Source organism: Physeter macrocephalus, chromosome 4 (genome assembly GCF_002837175.3).
Source record: "Physeter macrocephalus isolate SW-GA chromosome 4, ASM283717v5, whole genome shotgun sequence".
Lineage (NCBI taxonomy): Eukaryota > Metazoa > Chordata > Mammalia > Artiodactyla > Physeteridae > Physeter > Physeter macrocephalus.
Window position 1 is genome coordinate 138,689,679 of NC_041217.1, and position 16,681 is coordinate 138,706,359.

The following is a 16,681-nucleotide window of genomic DNA, read 5'->3' on the forward strand; positions in this document are numbered from 1 at the left end:
GGTTATTCTAATCCCACCCACAAAACACAGAGAGCCTCCAAGGCCAATTCCATGAAAACCTCATCGCGGCAGCTGACGAAAACACACAGTCTTTCAGTTTTCTAGAAATAGTCATTTTCATCATTTTTCAATCCGGATGGATTCTTTGAAGAGATGTTGTTCTCAGGCACGTGGGTTTGATGTAATTGTGTTCGTGGTAACAAAAACAACACCAGGCCAGGAGCTCCCAAAGTGCTATTAACATCCCTGTTTGTCAGTAGGTTTTACACACTGGCCTTCCACCCACTTTCTAGCTTTAAAAAAGAAAAGAAAATGGTGTACAAAATGGCATAAAACTGGAAACGGGTGTGTGTGTGTGTGTGTGTGTGTGTGTGTGTGTGTGTGTGCCGGGTGTGTGTGCGCACATGCCCTCTTCTGATTAAAGAAATGGGGAAAAGGGATCTTTGATACAGAGGACCAGAAGCCAATAGCTCTAGACACTCAAGAGGCATCACGCTGTAGAGTCCTGGTCCCAGGATGCCAGAAGCCAAAAGCCCCTTTTCAGTCATCTAGAGAAATGACAACCATGACAGGATACTCTCTGACCAGCGGGAGCTGAAAGCGGTGAGACCCCTTGTTCCCGGATCTCCTTGCTCTACCCTGTCCTTTCACTGGAGATGAGGAGTGACCCGGCTGAGGCCACATGGCAGGTTGGTGGCACCGGGGCCTCCTGCCCACTAAATCCCTGGTGCCAAGATGCCGGGTGGGGGGCGCACTGCTCAGGAAGAGCGGCTTACAAGCCCTGGCTCTGTACCCAAGCCCCTCCAGGACTCCGTACTCCCTACTCCCTCAGCGGCACCCCTCCCCCAGCCTTCTTACCTGCAGGACTAGGCATGATGGGTGTTCCTGGGGGGCCGCCACCACCAGGGGGTCCCTGGAGATGAGATAAAAACTGACATCAGAAACCCACGGTAAAAAACCCATGGTGATGACACACGTGGGGAGAGGCCACTGAGCTCCAGCCAGGTCAGCAGCCAGTGCTCACCCAGGGCCCGGGTGTTTAAGGCTCGGGGGAACTGGATTCCCCCTTTCCTTTCTTTAAACCAAGAGGTAGCTGTGGGCATGCGTGTGTGCTCACACACATGGGGACCGGTGAAACCAGAGGCCTGTAGTGGAAGCTGACTGGCCTACTGGTCAGTCCCCCAAACGGGGGTCCCAAGTCTGGGTCTTGTTTGGGGCCTTCTGGGCCACCAGAAAGTACAGATACCTGAATATTGACAGCAAGTTCTAGCACAGTTTGGAATCTGTGCTCAGAATATGTTGTGAAAGGAAAAGAGACAGGGCCCCCCCGCCCCAAGTACTCTTGTACGCACAGTCACATGAGGTTAGACACGCAATGCCCCAAACCTGCACACACTTACCACGTAGGTGCCGGGTGATGAGGAGGAATATGGGATCTAGAAACAAGAGGGGGATGAGCCACACCTCAGAGACACCTCCTCTGACAGGCAATGAGTGCTCTACCTTCCAAATCCTCTGGGGGACACAACCCCACTCTTGATGGGAAACACACTGAGCCACCTGGTTAGTGTCTCTAGGGGGGCCAGGGATGTGAGCCAAGTCCAGTTCCTATGATGAACCGATCCTGAGAGCCTCGGCAGGGAGCCCTGGGGGGCCATAGGCGCGGGAGACCCTCCAGTTCTAGGACAGGAAAGTGAGAGCTTCCCCCACCCGGGGCCTCCTGCCCTGGACTGTCTGTGCTAAGCACCCCTTCCCAGCTCCTTCCTCTGAGTGCTGGAAGCCAGCTCTGCCAAGGAAGAGGAGGTTGGCAGGAGCCTCTACATGGACAGGGTTCTGAGCCCAGCTCTCAGCTCACACCTCAGCTTCTGCAGAGCAGCGGGGAGAGCCCCTGATGGCCCCAGCATGATACTCCCAAGCTTCCCCTTACACGTGGGCTTCTCTTTGGAGGCATCAGGTGGAATCCTGCCACATCCCACTCCCCATGACACCTCCAACCTGGGGACAGGAACCACCCTGCACCCTAGAACCCAGTCCCTAGCAGATTACGCCCCCCGCCAACCTGGGTACTCACTGAGTTAGCACTGTTAGGATTGGGCCAGGGTCTGCCAGCTCCCGGGCCCCTGAGAGAGGGAGAGAGAGATGGAGACAATGAAAAAGATGCTATAAGCACCAAGCGGGGTGGTGCCAGCAGGGTCAGAACAAGAGGGCTGAAATCACTAACAGGAAGTCCTTCATACAGTCCTAGAGCTGTTCTGGGGTAATAATGTGTAGTTCTGTGGGTAGAAATCTATAGATTCCTATAAATTATGCGCAAAATTTGTGAAAATAATATTTCCTCTGCACATGCATTTTCCTAGGAAGGGAATACAGAGATTCTCATAGGCATCAACTACCGCAAAGGGGCTACATCACTGAAGCCCTGAAAGAGGGATCAACCGTACAGGGCTTCAAAGCTTGACCCTGCCACCTAGAGCTGCGTGAGCCTGGGCAAGGTACTTCACCTCTCTGTGCCTCAGTTACCCCATCTGTCAATAGGGCATAATAATAAGCACCTCACAGGGTTATCAGGAAGATTAGGTGAGCTAATCCATGTAGCAAGCTTGGAAGACTGCCTGGCACAGACAAGCACCATATGGGGGTATATGAGGTCTCATCACCAGTATGCTCAACATCCTCACTTTACTGATGAGAGACTGAGGTCCAGAGAGGTGCCAGTAATTACTCCCATCACAAGTCTCTCGGGGAGCAAAGGGCGGGGAAAGCCATGGGCTCTGAGCCACCAGCAGGGTGGTTGGCCTTACATGTTAATCCCGGGCATGGCGGGGCCAAGGGAGTTGGGTGGTGGTCTCATGCCGCTGCCGTAATTCTGCAACGATAACCAAGCGTCAGTCTATGAGAAGGAGAAGGGGAACCGGAGAGAGAAGAGGAGGGGGAAAAAACAAACAGAACATAAGCGAGAGGGTTAGTCTGTGGAAAGGATCTGATGAGAAAGTAATACATTCATTAAAAAAATGTGGGGTGGGAACCAACTGACACGACCACAGTGACAAGCCAGCACAGAGGGACAGTCGCAGCTTTAGATGCATCTTCAGGGGCTTCAGGATGGGTCTCTCGAAAGCACACGGGCATCCAGGAAGGAGCTCATGATGCTGGTTGGCACCTGCCCTCAGGTCTCAGGCAGGAAAGGGGAAGAGTCTCAGTAACAGGACCAGCTGGTGACCACCACCCACCTTAGAAATCTGGGGAGAAGAAACCACCAGCAGGCTGGGGGCAGGGCTGAGTCTGCACGTAGAAGGGGAGGCATACTCTCCCAAAAGGCCTGTCCCGCGGCCTGGCGTCTACAGACCCCACCCTGCCCCGGGTCTGGGCTGTCCCTCCATATAGTCACCCGATTCAGGTGTCAGCACGTGCGGCCCTCAACAGGCACAGTACTGGAGGAGCAGGAGGAAAACTCTGTCTCCCTGCTCAAGGGAATCACTGTTCCATTTAAGAGAAGAGTCTACACAGAACTTGGAAACCTGCAGGAGTCCCAACTCAGCTCGGCACAACCAACCATGGCACTGGGATGGGTCAGAGCAACCGGACCAGGCACAGGCCTTTCACCTGGCTCATCTCCTTCACCGCTGCTCCCCGACTCCCCTCTTCCAGAGCTATTTTCTTTGCAGGAATAAATATCTTGCCTCCCTTCTCCACTTGGCAGGCTCCTACACATCCTCCTCCAATACCCAGCTCAAACAGCACCTCCTCTGTGAGGCCTTCCCTGCTCCATCCCGGGGGTTAACCGCTCCATCCTAGTCACTCCCAGAGTGCCTTGTAATGTCCTCCCCCAACGGCCTGCAACACTCTGGCTTATCATCGTGGCCACATGTCCATCTCTCCCACTGGACTCTGAACCCCTTTGGAAGGCGGGAACTCTATCTTACTGATCTTCATATCCCCCGTCACTGCACACATCAGCTGGCACAGACTGGGCGCTGAATCATCAATGGAGTGAAGAAGTGAATGAATGGAAAGTAACACGAGGCTGGTTGTAGCTTGAGCTCCGCCTTTGTAGAAAGTAGTAGGTTGGTGGAATTTTGATGGCAAAGGAACAGCCAGCATTGGCCGTTTTTTACTGAGCACATAACACATACAGTCTCTGGTTTGGACCTTGTAACGATGCCATGAAGTTGGTATTATTCCCATTTTATAGAAGAGGAGACTGAGGGTCTGGGGGGAGAAAGATGTGCCCAAGTTCACAGTTAGCTAATGTCTCTGCTGGGGTTTAATCCTAGATCTGTGAGCCTCAGGGTCTGCTCTCTACACCACACATCTGGGAGGTGGGAAGGAGGGTGGAAGTGGGGACACAACGGGAGGCTCAAGGGCCAGAGCTGAAAAACAGAGCCACCATCAGGCTGGTGGCAGGTTCTCCAGCCAGGGACCATCTCGGGACCACCTCCTTGGTTTGGTCACCCAGAGAGGGGTTTGGAGTGAGTGTCCAGACAGGGTATGCACAATGACAGCAGCAGCGCCAGGCTGGCCGGCAGACAGCAAGGCCTGCAGTCAGGGGAGGGAGGGGAGGGCGGCCGCGGAGGGCTCCTCGGGCAGCCGGCATCCCCCGTGCCTGCTCAGGGCTGAGTCCCTGGGCCGGAAGACACTCACCTGCCCTGGAGCAAATATGCGGCAAGATCAGTGAACAAAGGGGCCAGTCCCTCCCTATAGAGGATGCCGCGCTGCGTGGTGAGCACAGCCACAGATTTGAGGTCATAACACGGAGAGCCTGCCCCAGCACAGCCTGACTCTGGGCAAACCACACAAATAACAATGCTTCCTCCGTGCCAGCCTGTGCTACGGGCTTAGTATCACCTTACATTTAACCACTACAACCTCACTACTATCCCCACTTTAAAGTTTAAGACACTGAGGCACAGACGCAGAGTGATGGCCCCTCGTGCAGCTACGATCATGGCTTCCGAGCTGCAACCCCTCCGCTGTGCTGCCTCGTCCATAAGATGGGGACAAAGAGCCCCCACCCTTACAGGGCTGTGTGAGGATCAGATGAAATGATGGCTCTGAAGTGCTCCCTCAGCCCTCAAGAGGTGTGTACTGACTTGGGATGTTAGCAGAGCAAACGCCAAAGCCTTTAATGCTGCCTTAAGCATGAGGTCTTAAAGGGCCCTTTCTAAGCCCACGTGCAGTTACTAAATCCCCTGTACAAATCTCAGCCTCGCTTCCGCTGCTCCAGAACAGGAAGCTCACCACCTCCCCAGGCAGCCCACTCTTCCACTGTGTGCAGCCTGGCCAATCAGAAAGGTCTTCCAGATAGAGAGTGAGATCTCCTCCAGGGGCTGCAGCTGCATCCTGCTCCCTCTCACACCCAGGAGAGCGGCCGGCACTGGGGACGGAGTGGAAGGCTGGCCTGGGGGCCGGCGGGAGCCCAGGACGTGGCAGCAGAGTGCGGCGAGAAGATTAAGCAGGGTGCTCACTCCTGAAAGACGTCTGGACATGCAGCCCCTCAGGGGAGGCTCCAGGTGCACCACCTGCTGCCCTAACCCGACACCCTCAGGAGCCTCCCCGGAAAGCCAGAACGGCCGCTGCCCAGGAGGGAGCAGGCCTGCCAGGTCCTCCCTCCTGCAGAGGCCCAGACCCTGATGGCCACTTACATGCCCCCACTTCACAGATGACAAGCTGGAGGCCCAGAGGAGCCAAAGACTCGCCCAAGGCCACACAGTAAATCAGGGGTGAAAGTAAGGCTGAAAGTCTGGTTTTGGAGGCAAGTTTTCGAATCAGAGACACTGGCCTTTTTTTCACAGAGGACGGGAGGGCTTAGAAGCCCAGCTTCACGGACTCAATAGAAATGGTTCTCTCTTCTCCCAGGGCCCACCTGCCCGCAGCACGGGGGTCTGAGGTGTGGCCATAGCCAGATACCCCCTCTTCCTCTGTCCTCAGCACTACTTTGCAGGGATGGGGCAGCTGGAGACCTGGGAGGAGTCCTTGGTGCAGCCGTGGAGCCGGCCACATCCACAGGGGTGTGTGCATGTGTGTGTCTGCCTCACCTGCCCGCACCCACACCTTGTCCCGACGAGGGCGCCCCAGACCCTGGGCAGAGAGGCTGATCCGTGGTCAGGAACTAAGGGTCAGGCCCCACCCTCTTGGTCTCAGTTCTGCGCTCCTGGGCAAGGTCCACGGCGATGCAGACGGGCACCCTGCAGCTGGCAGGGGCTGGGGCCTGCTTCTGCTTCCTGCACCTCCTCGGCACAGGGGCTCTTTTTTGATGTTGCCTGGGGCCCCAAAGAATAGTCTTTAGGACAGACCTGTCCAAGGGGTCTCCAGGTTGTTGGGCAGTTCCCTGGGCTTGGGGCCTGCCCTCCACCACCTCTAATCATGTAGCAGCCTCGCCAGCCCCACTGCGAGGTCTCCGAGGAGCCACCAGGGAAAGTGCCTTGAGTGGCTCCACTCTCTCCTCACCAGCCCAGGGTGCCCTGGCCTGGTTTACGATCCTTCTGGGGTCTCTGCTCAGAGGCATTGAGCTTGGACTGTCCTGGCTCAGTGGGGAGATGCAGCTTCTCCTGGTGGCACAGGACTGTCTCTAGGGATGGTGGATTATCCTTCCCCTGAACGTTCTCAAGTGTAGACAAGCCAGGTTGGCAATCTGATTCTAGGCTGTGCTGACCCCACCCCAACCAGAATACCAGACGCACCCCAACCAGAATACCAGACGCGCTGCAGAGCCGCGCCAGTTTCAGCCTCACCCCAACAGGATTCACTTTTGAAAAACTGAGCCAGAAGTTCTCACCTGACACAGGCATAGGCATAATTCTTTAAAGAGAGAATACAATTAAGGGGAAATACTACCTCCTTTTCGCCACGGGCTGCTTCACAAAACCAGAATAAAATCTGCCTGAGGCACTGAGGGCAAAGGGCAGGGTGATGCCTAGTTTGCTGGTTCCTTTGTGACATTCAGGCCAAAATGATACACAACCTCAGAAAGTATGATGCTACTCCATTCGGTTTTGAAACCTATAAAGTAGCCTCAAGACCACACTGTACCTGTTCTTTGTTCAGAAAGTTCTAGAGTGGTCCCACTATTAGCAATGTTATTCTCCACTTGGAATAACAGGCTGACGGTTTCCCACCTCTGTGTCCAGTCTCAGCACGGCACTGTGCATGCAGTGGTGCTTACTGAAGACTGCCTGAAGGGCCTTGGTCGCCTTTCTTAACAGTCCAGGCATGGCAGAGACAGGGCCCCCTCCCTGGGCCCAGTTTCTAAGGAGGGAATGGGATCTGTGCAATGCTTTGCGGAGTCTTGTGCTGCGGTCTCTCTCACAGCTGTTGTTTCATCACGCAGCCCCACGACGAGCCCTGTGAGGTCATCACCCGGCCACCCATTTTGCAGATGAGGGACTGGAGGCCCCAACGGGCTGAGCTGAGGCCAGGACGGTGTTCCCAGCACTAAGCTCATCCCTCTCCTGTCCACTCTTGAGTGATCAGGGCAGCACCCTCAGGGGACAGAGAGAAAGGGCTTGGGGGGTAGGTCCTGTCCTCTCCCTACCCTCAGCTTGGGGGTCTAAAACTTCCAGGCTCTACGATGCCCACTCCTTGGCTGACCCCAGAACCTGCAGTCCATCTCATACCTCAATCTTGCCCAGGCCCAGGCTCACTCAAGGCCAGGTCTTTCTGCCCCCAGTGAGGGGCTGGTGAGGACACCTGGGTTGCTCTAAGGGAGGTTTGGCTCTGGAATTTAATACGGCACCCTACCCAGAGGGGCACAAGTAATATGGAAAAGGAAGGAAACAGAAACACTAATTAGAAAAGACACATGCACCCCTATGTTCATTGCAGCATTTTTTACAATAGCCAAGATATGGAAGCAACCTATCCATTCGTCTTGGATAAAGGAAATGTAGTACACACACACCCAGAGGAATATCATTCAGCTATAAAAAAGACTGAAATCTTGCCATTTGTGACAACATGGATGGACCTTGAGGGCATCATGCTAAGTGAAATAAGTCTGATAAGGAAAGACAAATACTGTATGATTTCATTCATACGTGGAATCTAAAAACCAAAGCAAATGAACAAACGTAACAAAACAGAAGTAGTTACCGATACAGAGAACAAATGGGTGGTTGCCAGGGTTGGGGGGGCGGGGGGAGGAAACAAATAAGTGAAGGAGATTAAGAGGTAGAAACCTCCAGTTGCAAAATAAAATGAGTCATGGGTATGAAATGTATGGTGTGAGGAACACAGTCAGTAACTATATAATATCGTTGTATGGTGACACACCATAGTAACTAGACTTATTGTGGCAATCATTTTGAAATGTCCAGAAATACTGAATCACTATGTTGTGTAACAGGAACTAACACAGTGTTGTAGGTCAATTATACTTCAAAAACAAATGAACTCACAGAAAAAGAGATCAGATTTGTGGTTACCATTGGCAGCAGGTGGGGCTGAGAAGGTGGTGGGGGGAGGATTGGATGAAGACAGGCAAAAGGCACAAACTTCCAATTACAAGATAAGTAAGTACTAGGGATGTAACATACAACACGATAAATAGAATGAACACTGCTCTGTGTTATACATGAAAATTGTTACGAGTAAATCCTAAGAGCTCTCATCACAAGGAAAAAACATTTTTTTCTATTTCCTAATTCTGTATCAATATAAGATGATGGATGTTCACTAAACGTATTGTGGTAACCATTTCATGATGTATGTAAGTCAAAGTACACCGTAAACTTACACAGTGCTGTATCTTAATTATATCTCAATAAAACCAGGAAAAAAAAAAAAAGAAAAAAAAAAAGGAGAGATGTTTTCAGAGCCCCTGAGGTTGGTGGGGTGGAAAGGGTCAGCTGGCCTCACCGCAGGGCTAGCCTCTCCCTCTGCTCTGGGCACCGACCTCAGAGCCTACGAGAGCTCCACCCCTGTACCCTGCTTGGTGAGGCCAGGAGGGCCCTTTTCAGCAAGACCTCAGCCTTCAGGACCCCCACCCTCTTTAAATGTGCCATGAGAGTGTGCCAGACTGCTGCTCAGGGACGTGGACACGACCAAACTCCCGCTAAACCAGGAGGAAGTCCTAGACTTCGGGACACTCTGCCCTCGGTCCGTCTGATAATTATCCATTCCCAGCTTCTGGAACCTCAGTATTACTACAGACTTAACAAGCTGTTAATGGCCTTTGCCAGAAAAAAATAAAAAGAAACGCGAAGCAATCACCAAACCTAAGCAGCTCGAGTCCTGAACACTGGTTTTAAGGCCCCAAGTTGGAAAACACGAACTGCTTCCTAAGAGGCTATCCTGGGCCAAGCATCACGCCAAAAACTTGAGCCTCCTCCTTTCAGCAACCGTACAAGGAAGTACTGGTCTCCTTCCCATTTTACAGATGCAGCTGCTCAGTCTCCAAGAATCAAGAGGGGTGGGTGGTGGAGTACTCCATCCTCTTGTGTCCCCTAGACCACCCCCAACCCCCCGGACATCTTGGAAGTCCAAGGCCACTGCTGATTTCCACACCAAGAGTATCTCTAGTGTGTGGCTGAGGAATCTGAGAGTTTCTGACTCAGGAGAGGGAACGCTTGGCTTTCAGACCCTGCCACCCCTCCCACAGGTTCCTGCGGAGGTCAGCTCAAGCCGGCCGCCTGGCAGGAAGGGGCCACTCTGGTAGCTTAAAAGGAGCTGGTGAAAACACAAGCTCTGGGGGATTTGAGGAAAGAAAAGAAAACTGGAGCTGCAATTGGTGTGGGCTTGCTTCCTTTTAGGATTAAGGGGCCAACGAAAGACAAGGACCTCCCTAAAAATCTTTCAACGCCACAGATGTTGCAGCCATCACTGAGAAGAACGCAGCAGCTGGGTGTGCTGTAAATACAATTCCAGACAGAGTGGAGGGCTGTGGGGTGTAGCAGACGCCTCTTCCTCCAAAAGGGAGGCATGTGTGCGTGAGTGGGGGCATGACCTCACCCCCAGGGAACCGGAAACCTGTGCAGGGGCCCAGAGCATCCCAACACCGACAAGCAGGAGTGGGAGAGACAAGCAGGCCTCCAGGCAGGGCAGAAAAGAAGGGAAGGAACACCCTAAAACAAAATCCTCCTGCTCTCACTGTGAAATGCCCCTCTCCTTACTCAGACTTCTGGCTTTAGACAGTCAGATACCAGAGAATTCCCAAGGAGGGCAGAGCACAGCAAACTCTTTGCCACAGCGCCTGCAGGACCCAGAGCCGCGTTCAAACACTCAGAAGAGCGGGAGCCAACTACGAGAAGGTGCTGGAACAGGAATGGCCTGCCAGACCCCTGCCTGATGGTGCTGTGGGACCCAGGACCTGTGGGTAAGGAGCTGCGTCCCAAGGAGCGACCACTGTGTTGCTGCTATAAAGGGGTGGGCAGGGCACTTGAGATAATTTCCTCTAGATGTTTCTAAACTGTCCTTTTTGGCAGTGGAGCCCCTCTGGTCAAAAGAAAGCTTAGGCAAGAGCTTGGTATATGAAAACGGCAAAAGCTCTGACTTGAAGGGAGTGCCGGGGCCCTGGCCGGCCTGGCTCCTCGCAGCTGGGTGGTACCACCAAGAACCACGGCTACAGATTCACCCCCCACTGGACTGGGGGGGGACGCTGGGGCCTGCTGGGGCCACCGAGGTGAAAGTGATTCGTCCAAAGTCAGACAACTGGTGAGTTGCAGACAAAATAATGCAATATCCTGCCTTGGGTCCCAACAAACTGTGACCGTTGGGCCAGCTCAGGCCCACCCTACCTCCCAAGGGTGGGAGGAAATTTGGGGACCCACACCGCTGCTCGGGGACATAGACCCCTGCCTTCCAAATTCCTCAAATCCCTCCCATGGAAGGCTCCCAAATACTCCTCTTCCCCAGCTCGCTGGGGGTCCCCTCAACTCTGCCAGGTGGGCTGCCCAGCTGTGGGCAGAACAGGCCGCTGGGGCCCTGGTCACACCCTCTCCCCTCACCCCTCCGAGCCGCGAGACGTGGAAAGACTAACAGACTTCGAAAGAGGAGAGAAGGCGGGTGCACACAGATGGCCGGGAGATGGACAGACAGACAGGCGGTCGGTTACCTGTGGGCCGGGCCCCATGGGCCCCATGCCTCGGGGAGGGTTCATTCTCTGCATTGATCCTCCCATGTTGGGGTGCCCTGCGTGACAGAGCGGGTGAGCCGTGAGTGGCAGGAGGTGGAGGCAGACAGTGGCGGGGGGAGCCCCTCCCGATGCTCCGCCCCGTGGCCCACCCTGCCTTGTCTACCTTGTTGTCGCGTGGGATCCATGGAATTGGGCAGCAGTGGCTGTGTCCCAGGAACTCCTCCGGGAGGCTGAAAGAGACGTAAGACCCAAGGTGAGTGGCTGCTCCCCGGAGCTGGGGACAGAGGGGAATGCACCTGCCTGCCCAGGCTCCCCACCCGACCATTTAGGGCCACTCGTGGCCTCCCCGAGACCGCTCCTGCTACCCGCCGGCTGGGGGGTCCCCGGGCAGCAGCAGTCAGCTCCAGCTGGCGTTACGGAAAACTGCAGCCTGGCTGGGTCAGCATGGGGGTTTCATCTTTGGGAGAGGAACCACGGCCCAGTGCTGCCGTCTTGGCAGCTCTGTGTACCTGCCAGAGCCCAGGCACACTCTGGCTGGGCCACCAGCCACACACCAGCAGCACTGCTCCCTCCCGCCCCTTTACCACCCAAACTCCAGCTGATGCAGTTTAGGCCAAACCCTGTCTCTCCTTTGCCTCCTGGAGAGTGGAGATGTAACTCGTTCTATCCCCAACTCCCAACTGTGGGGACCCCAGAGACCCACTAGGTAAAAATCCTGCCACCGTGGGAGGTCCTTTTTCAAGGGGGCAGGGGAGGAGGCGGCTTTTGAGATTTAGATGAGGGAGCTGAGGTCCAGAGGCCTGAGAGCCCCCAGTCAGCCCTCAGTCACCTGCCGGCAGAGCCAGGAAGAACACCCAGGACCCTGGACCCCAGGGGTGGAGGAGGAGGCCTCTAAGAAAGGGTGAGCAGGATGCTGAGTGACAACCTGCCACCCAAAGCCTGGTGCACGTGGCGCATATGCTGGTGTGACTACTACAGAGAAGATGAGGACAGGGCCAGGGGTTTCCTGAGTGAACGCTTGGCACACCGGCTACGAAAACCCCTTCAAAGTGATTTATCTGAGACTGAAGTTATTTCAGCTGCAATATGAAAAAAGAGGAAAGCAGAGCTGAGGGAAGGGGAGGGAAAGGGAACTTCGCTTTTAGAACTCCATGCCTTAGGACTAAGCACGGGCCCTTAGCTTGGAGAGGAACGCCTCTGTGACAGCTGGGCACCTGTGATGGGGGCCTCCACCCCCACCCCCTGCTTCGCCTGGGTCCCCCAGCCCCGACTGTGCTGTGGGGATGATGGCCGAGTGGGGAGCGGCTGGCCCAACAGGAAACTCCAAACCAGTTCTGGAACGAGGTGGTGGGAAACAAAGGGACAACTTCTCACTGTTTCGCTTCAGAATGGCACGTGTGCGTGTGTCTGGGGAGGGGGAGGCTTCTGGGAGGGCCATGCAAGTCTGCGTCTGCGGGTACTTGCTGTTTGAGAAGTGGCATCTGGCACCTGCTGCTTCCATCTGCCTGGGGCTGCGGAGAGTCTCTCTCTGTGGCCCTGGGTTTTAGCTGTTCCGACCTCTTGCTTTCTCCCAGCTCTGCTTCCTCCCCCGAGTTCCCAAGCTCTGAATCACTTGGCTGGTTTGTGTCTGCCCACTTGGGAGTCTGGGATATTTCTCGAGCCTGGTTTCAGGACTCCCGAGAGGACACAGGAAGACCTGCCACTGAGGCTGTTTGGTTTGGGGCCTCCTGGGATGTTGAGGTGCCGGGAGACCCCCACCCCAGGCCTTGGTAAGTCCCCGTCTAACTCTGATGGAGTGGCCATAGGGGGTTGGACAACCACTTCCTCTCCAGGTAGCCCAGTGTTGACCACCAGATCTGGATGGAGGCTCTTCCTTGGGTTCCCCTAACTCTGCTGTGTGTCAGAACTCAGGAGTAGAGCAGGGCTTCGTGGAGGCCCAGAAGGGACCCGGGAGTCCCTTCTCTCACTGGAGTGACCCTGAAATGAGGCAGCCTGGGCCTCCTCTACCAGGGAAGGAAGGTGTGCAACAACCAAGGTAAAAGGGGCCGCACTGCAAGGGCTGAAGCCCTCAGGCGTGAGAGAGGAGAAAAATAACGGCTCATACATGGGACTGCAAGCACGAGCCGTGCACACACCCTTGGGGCATGCTGGGGAGAGAGATGCTCTGGGGCTGTCCCACAGGCTCCTGGAAGTAGGCCAGAGCCTCGCCTACAGCACCATGGGGCAGGCGCGGGAAGTGTCTGCCCAGTGAACGGACGAATCCCACCAGAATCTGCTGGGTCACTCAGCTGCCTGCCCGAGTCCGTGGGTTGGGTGGGGTAGGGGCTCTGCTAGGATGTGATGTCAGGGCTGCCTGACAACCCCAGACTCTAGCCTTCCTCTCCTTAACCCTGCTGAACCCCACTGCTCACCGCCCACCCATCTACCCTGGCTTGAAACACCACAATGCTCTCTGTACAAGGCTCCAAACCCCTAGCCAGGGAGGCAGTTGGAGGACGGCCTTGCAAGGCTTTAGGGCCAGGTCAACGATCCTGAGCTCCCAGTCTCCCTAAGTGCCCCTCTCACTGCCCTAACCCAGGAGGTCACGTGGGCCTGACCTGCTTCTGCTTCCTCCTCCTGCCCTGGGGAAGGCTAAGCTAACGGGTGGCATAGAGGCTTCTGTGGGACCAGCAGCCCCAACTGAGGCACTCTCCAAGAGACGCCCAGGAGCAGTTCCTGGGACAGGGACACATCCCCCCTTGGAGGACAGAAATGCCTTGAGTCCACAGGAAGCTGGAAATCGGTATAGATTTCCAATGGGGAAGTGGTGGGGAGGTTGGCCCGATTGATTTGTAATGCGAGGTACAGATGATGGATTTATTCTCCATGTGCCCCTCTCGGGCACTTGCTCATACTTAATTGATAAGTAGAAACAAACGTCTCCTCTCGTGTCCCTTAATTGCTGGAGGAAGGGCCACAATTATGATAAGAATGCACCTGTTCCGTCCCTGGGGCAGAGGCCAGTTTGGGCTAAGGAGAGCCCTGGGTAGGCAGGAGGGGAAGTTGCTGCTGGGGTCCGTGCATATGATGGCAGAGGAGGCCCACTTGATGGCCTGTTAAAATCAAAGGCAAGGGACAGCACTTTTACACCTATGAAAGCTAACTGAACCTGGCGAGGTGGAGAGGAAACTGCACTGGGCCGGGAGCTGCAGACTGACACGAGCCCAGCTCACTGAGACACTTAAGGAAGTCACTGTTCCACTCTGACCCTCTGTTTCCTCATCTATGATATATCCTAGGGACGTCCCTCTTTGCTCAAAAAGCTGGGTCTCTAATTCTTGTCCGAATTTTTCCCCTTCATGTCAGAGAAAACAGGAAAGAAAAGATTTTTGGAGAAAAAAAAACTAGTGGAAACTGGTAGGCTATTTAACTTTAAAATTGGAGTCCCGTGGTTATGAGCATCTCTCCAAAGTCCCTGTATTGTCTCACTCAGGAGTTTTCTTGCAGAGCCTTGACAATGAAAGGGATCACATTCAGGTAATGCCAATCTAGCTGGTGACCTAACTCCCAGCTCCAAAGGCAACAAGGGCTGGATGTACTGGCACTGCTGGTCAGACTTTCTGAAGGGCTTCTGCAAGGTCACTCTAAGAATTATGTATACAAAGATGTATGGGCATGAAAAGAAATTGCCCTGATTTTTTATTTAAAGTTTCTTTTAAATCTGTCTACCCTAAAAAGAAGATAATTCATCTTTACCTCTGCAGGTCTCTTCTCGCCCCTGGATGGGCTGAATCAGGTAGGGCGGCTGGGAACTGATTTCTCCAGACCACCTCGAACTGCCAACCCAAATGGGCCAGCATAAGGCCCACAACTCCAGGCTGAAAACCCTCCCCGTAAGCAGACCACTTTTCTAATTACATGAACAAATCCTTTCTTATTCTGAGTTGGGTCTGGGAAGCAGGCAGACATTGCTTAAAAACTCACAAATGTCCTCCTCGCTGCATCCAGGCTCCTGATCTAAGCATTGCTACTGGCCATTTCTCCCCTTAACAGCAGGATTATATTTACCAGCCTTGGCAATTCTCAAAAGCTTCCAGGAAAAAATGCATGTTGTCAATTAACTTCATTAAGAAGGAAGACCCTTTTCCAAGAAGGGGCTGGAAGGGAGGGGCTGGAAGGGAGGGGCTGGGGCGTTACCACCTTCTCTAGAATAGTGGAAACCCTGCATTCCCAGCCTGCTGCTCCAGAACTGGCTGCCCAAAGCCCACCGGTAGAGGCAGGTGAAATGTTGGGAGGGGCTGCATGGGGACCTGTTTATAAGCCTCCCACGTTAAAACGGTCCCTCCACCTCCCAGCCCTTCTCTCAGATTGTGATTTCAGTCCAAGTCCAGCCGGGTTCACGGGTGGCCGAGTGAGGGGAGAGAACATGAAAAGGTACAGTACCTGGTTTCCCATTCTGATCGGGGGCCGGGGGCCGCCTGCGTATCGCGGTGACATAAAAGGCTGCAATTACAGGGCATTAGTTCAATGACAGCCTGCACTCAACGGTGACAGACAGAAATGCGCTCCTCTCCACAAAGTCCAGTTTTGTTACAACTAGTCATCTTTTAAACTCTCTTCCTCCCGGTGGCCTCTTCCCTCTGGGCAAAACTTCCTTTGGGTGGAGGGAGTGATAGATGCATACACCCTGCACCTGTTGGCGGAGATCTACTCTGGATGCCTGCCGGGGCAGCAACTGGGACCCGGCACAGGACGCGGAGGAACGGTTACAGCAATGCAGGGCTAAGGAGGAGACCTCTGCTCTTGGTAAGGGCAAGTGAAAGAATCGGAAAGGGACTTGTACAGAAAATTTTCAAGCGTGCAGACAAAGCTGTACGCGCGCTCACACGCACTCACAACACCGACAAAGGGGGTGGGGAAGGGGAGCGCGGGTGGGAGGGCGGGGGAGGAGGTACACAATGAAAACAGTGAGGGGACAGCGGGCGCCCTAACTCAATGCGGGGGGCGGGCGGGGGGAATGGGCAAGAAAGCTTTCTCAGCAGCGAGAGTGCACAAAGAAAAGGCCAGGGATGCAGCTTTGGTTACAAACAATGGTTAACCAAACTTAAAAACCAAACCAAAAGTGAGAGAGGAAAAAACAAAAACGCAAAGGCCGCTGACAAGGTCACAGAAATTGTTTCCCTTTTCTTTTGGTTTCATATCCAGGCGGGATGTGATGTCCAAGGAATGAAGACTATCTTTTGGAAAAAAAAGATATATTTTGAGGGGGAGGGAATAAATTTCCTTGGTCAAATCTCCTCAAAGGCGATGGCTAGAGCACATTTTGATTTTTGTTTTTCCTCTGCTGGCTCTGTCCTCCTGGTGCCCCGCGCCCCCCGGCGGGCGGGCGAGCCACAGTGCGTTTACCTGACTGTGGGGTCCCATCATGCTGCTGGGATTGTGAGGTGGAGGCTGTGCGTGCGGCGAGGGCTGTGACCCCGGAGGACCCTGTGAGGCCAGACAGTAGAGGCAGGTTATAGATCACAGCACATGGAGAAGCGCAGGAGAAGCTTAAAAGAACAAAAATTAAACCAAAACGAAGGGCGGGCGGCGGCGGCGGCGGCGGCGGGCGGGCGGGCGGGCGTGCAGGCGGAG

At 54.4% G+C, this 16,681-nt stretch overlaps 1 protein-coding gene and 1 long non-coding RNA gene across 9 annotated transcripts in view; one reads left to right on the forward strand and one right to left on the reverse strand.

The window, feature by feature from the left end:
- Positions 1-805: 805 nt before the first annotated feature.
- LOC114486066 (single-stranded DNA-binding protein 3) overlaps positions 806-16,681 on the reverse strand; it is a 152,761-nt gene continuing 136,885 nt past the window's right edge. The window contains exons 1-8 of one of the 4 annotated variants that reach the window (XM_055084603.1): positions 16,454-16,607; positions 15,491-15,550; positions 11,232-11,298; positions 11,048-11,124; positions 2,802-2,890; positions 2,072-2,120; positions 1,401-1,436; positions 806-913 (exon numbers count right to left, since the gene is read on the reverse strand). In XM_055084603.1, the coding sequence (XP_054940578.1) occupies positions 821-913; positions 1,401-1,436; positions 2,072-2,120; positions 2,802-2,890; positions 11,048-11,124; positions 11,232-11,298; positions 15,491-15,550; positions 16,454-16,474 (492 nt within the window). In that variant the 5' untranslated portion in view covers positions 16,475-16,607 and the 3' untranslated portion in view covers positions 806-820. Of the gene's footprint in view, positions 914-1,400; positions 1,437-2,071; positions 2,121-2,801; positions 2,891-11,047; positions 11,125-11,231; positions 11,299-15,490; positions 15,565-16,453; positions 16,608-16,681 lie in introns of those variants that run through there. The other 3 variants (XM_028488191.2, XM_055084605.1, XM_055084604.1) reach the window with 3 other exon arrangements.
- On the forward strand, positions 8,116-16,444 carry LOC114486230 (uncharacterized). 5 transcript variants are annotated; one of them, XR_008617280.1, is made up of 6 exons: positions 8,116-10,309; positions 10,419-10,647; positions 14,812-14,940; positions 15,403-15,481; positions 15,563-15,853; positions 16,253-16,444. It is a non-coding gene; the product is annotated as an uncharacterized lncRNA (long non-coding RNA). The 5 variants fall into 5 exon arrangements; XR_008617279.1 differs by having other exon boundaries at positions 10,392-10,647; positions 14,812-15,481; XR_008617278.1 differs by having other exon boundaries at positions 14,812-15,481.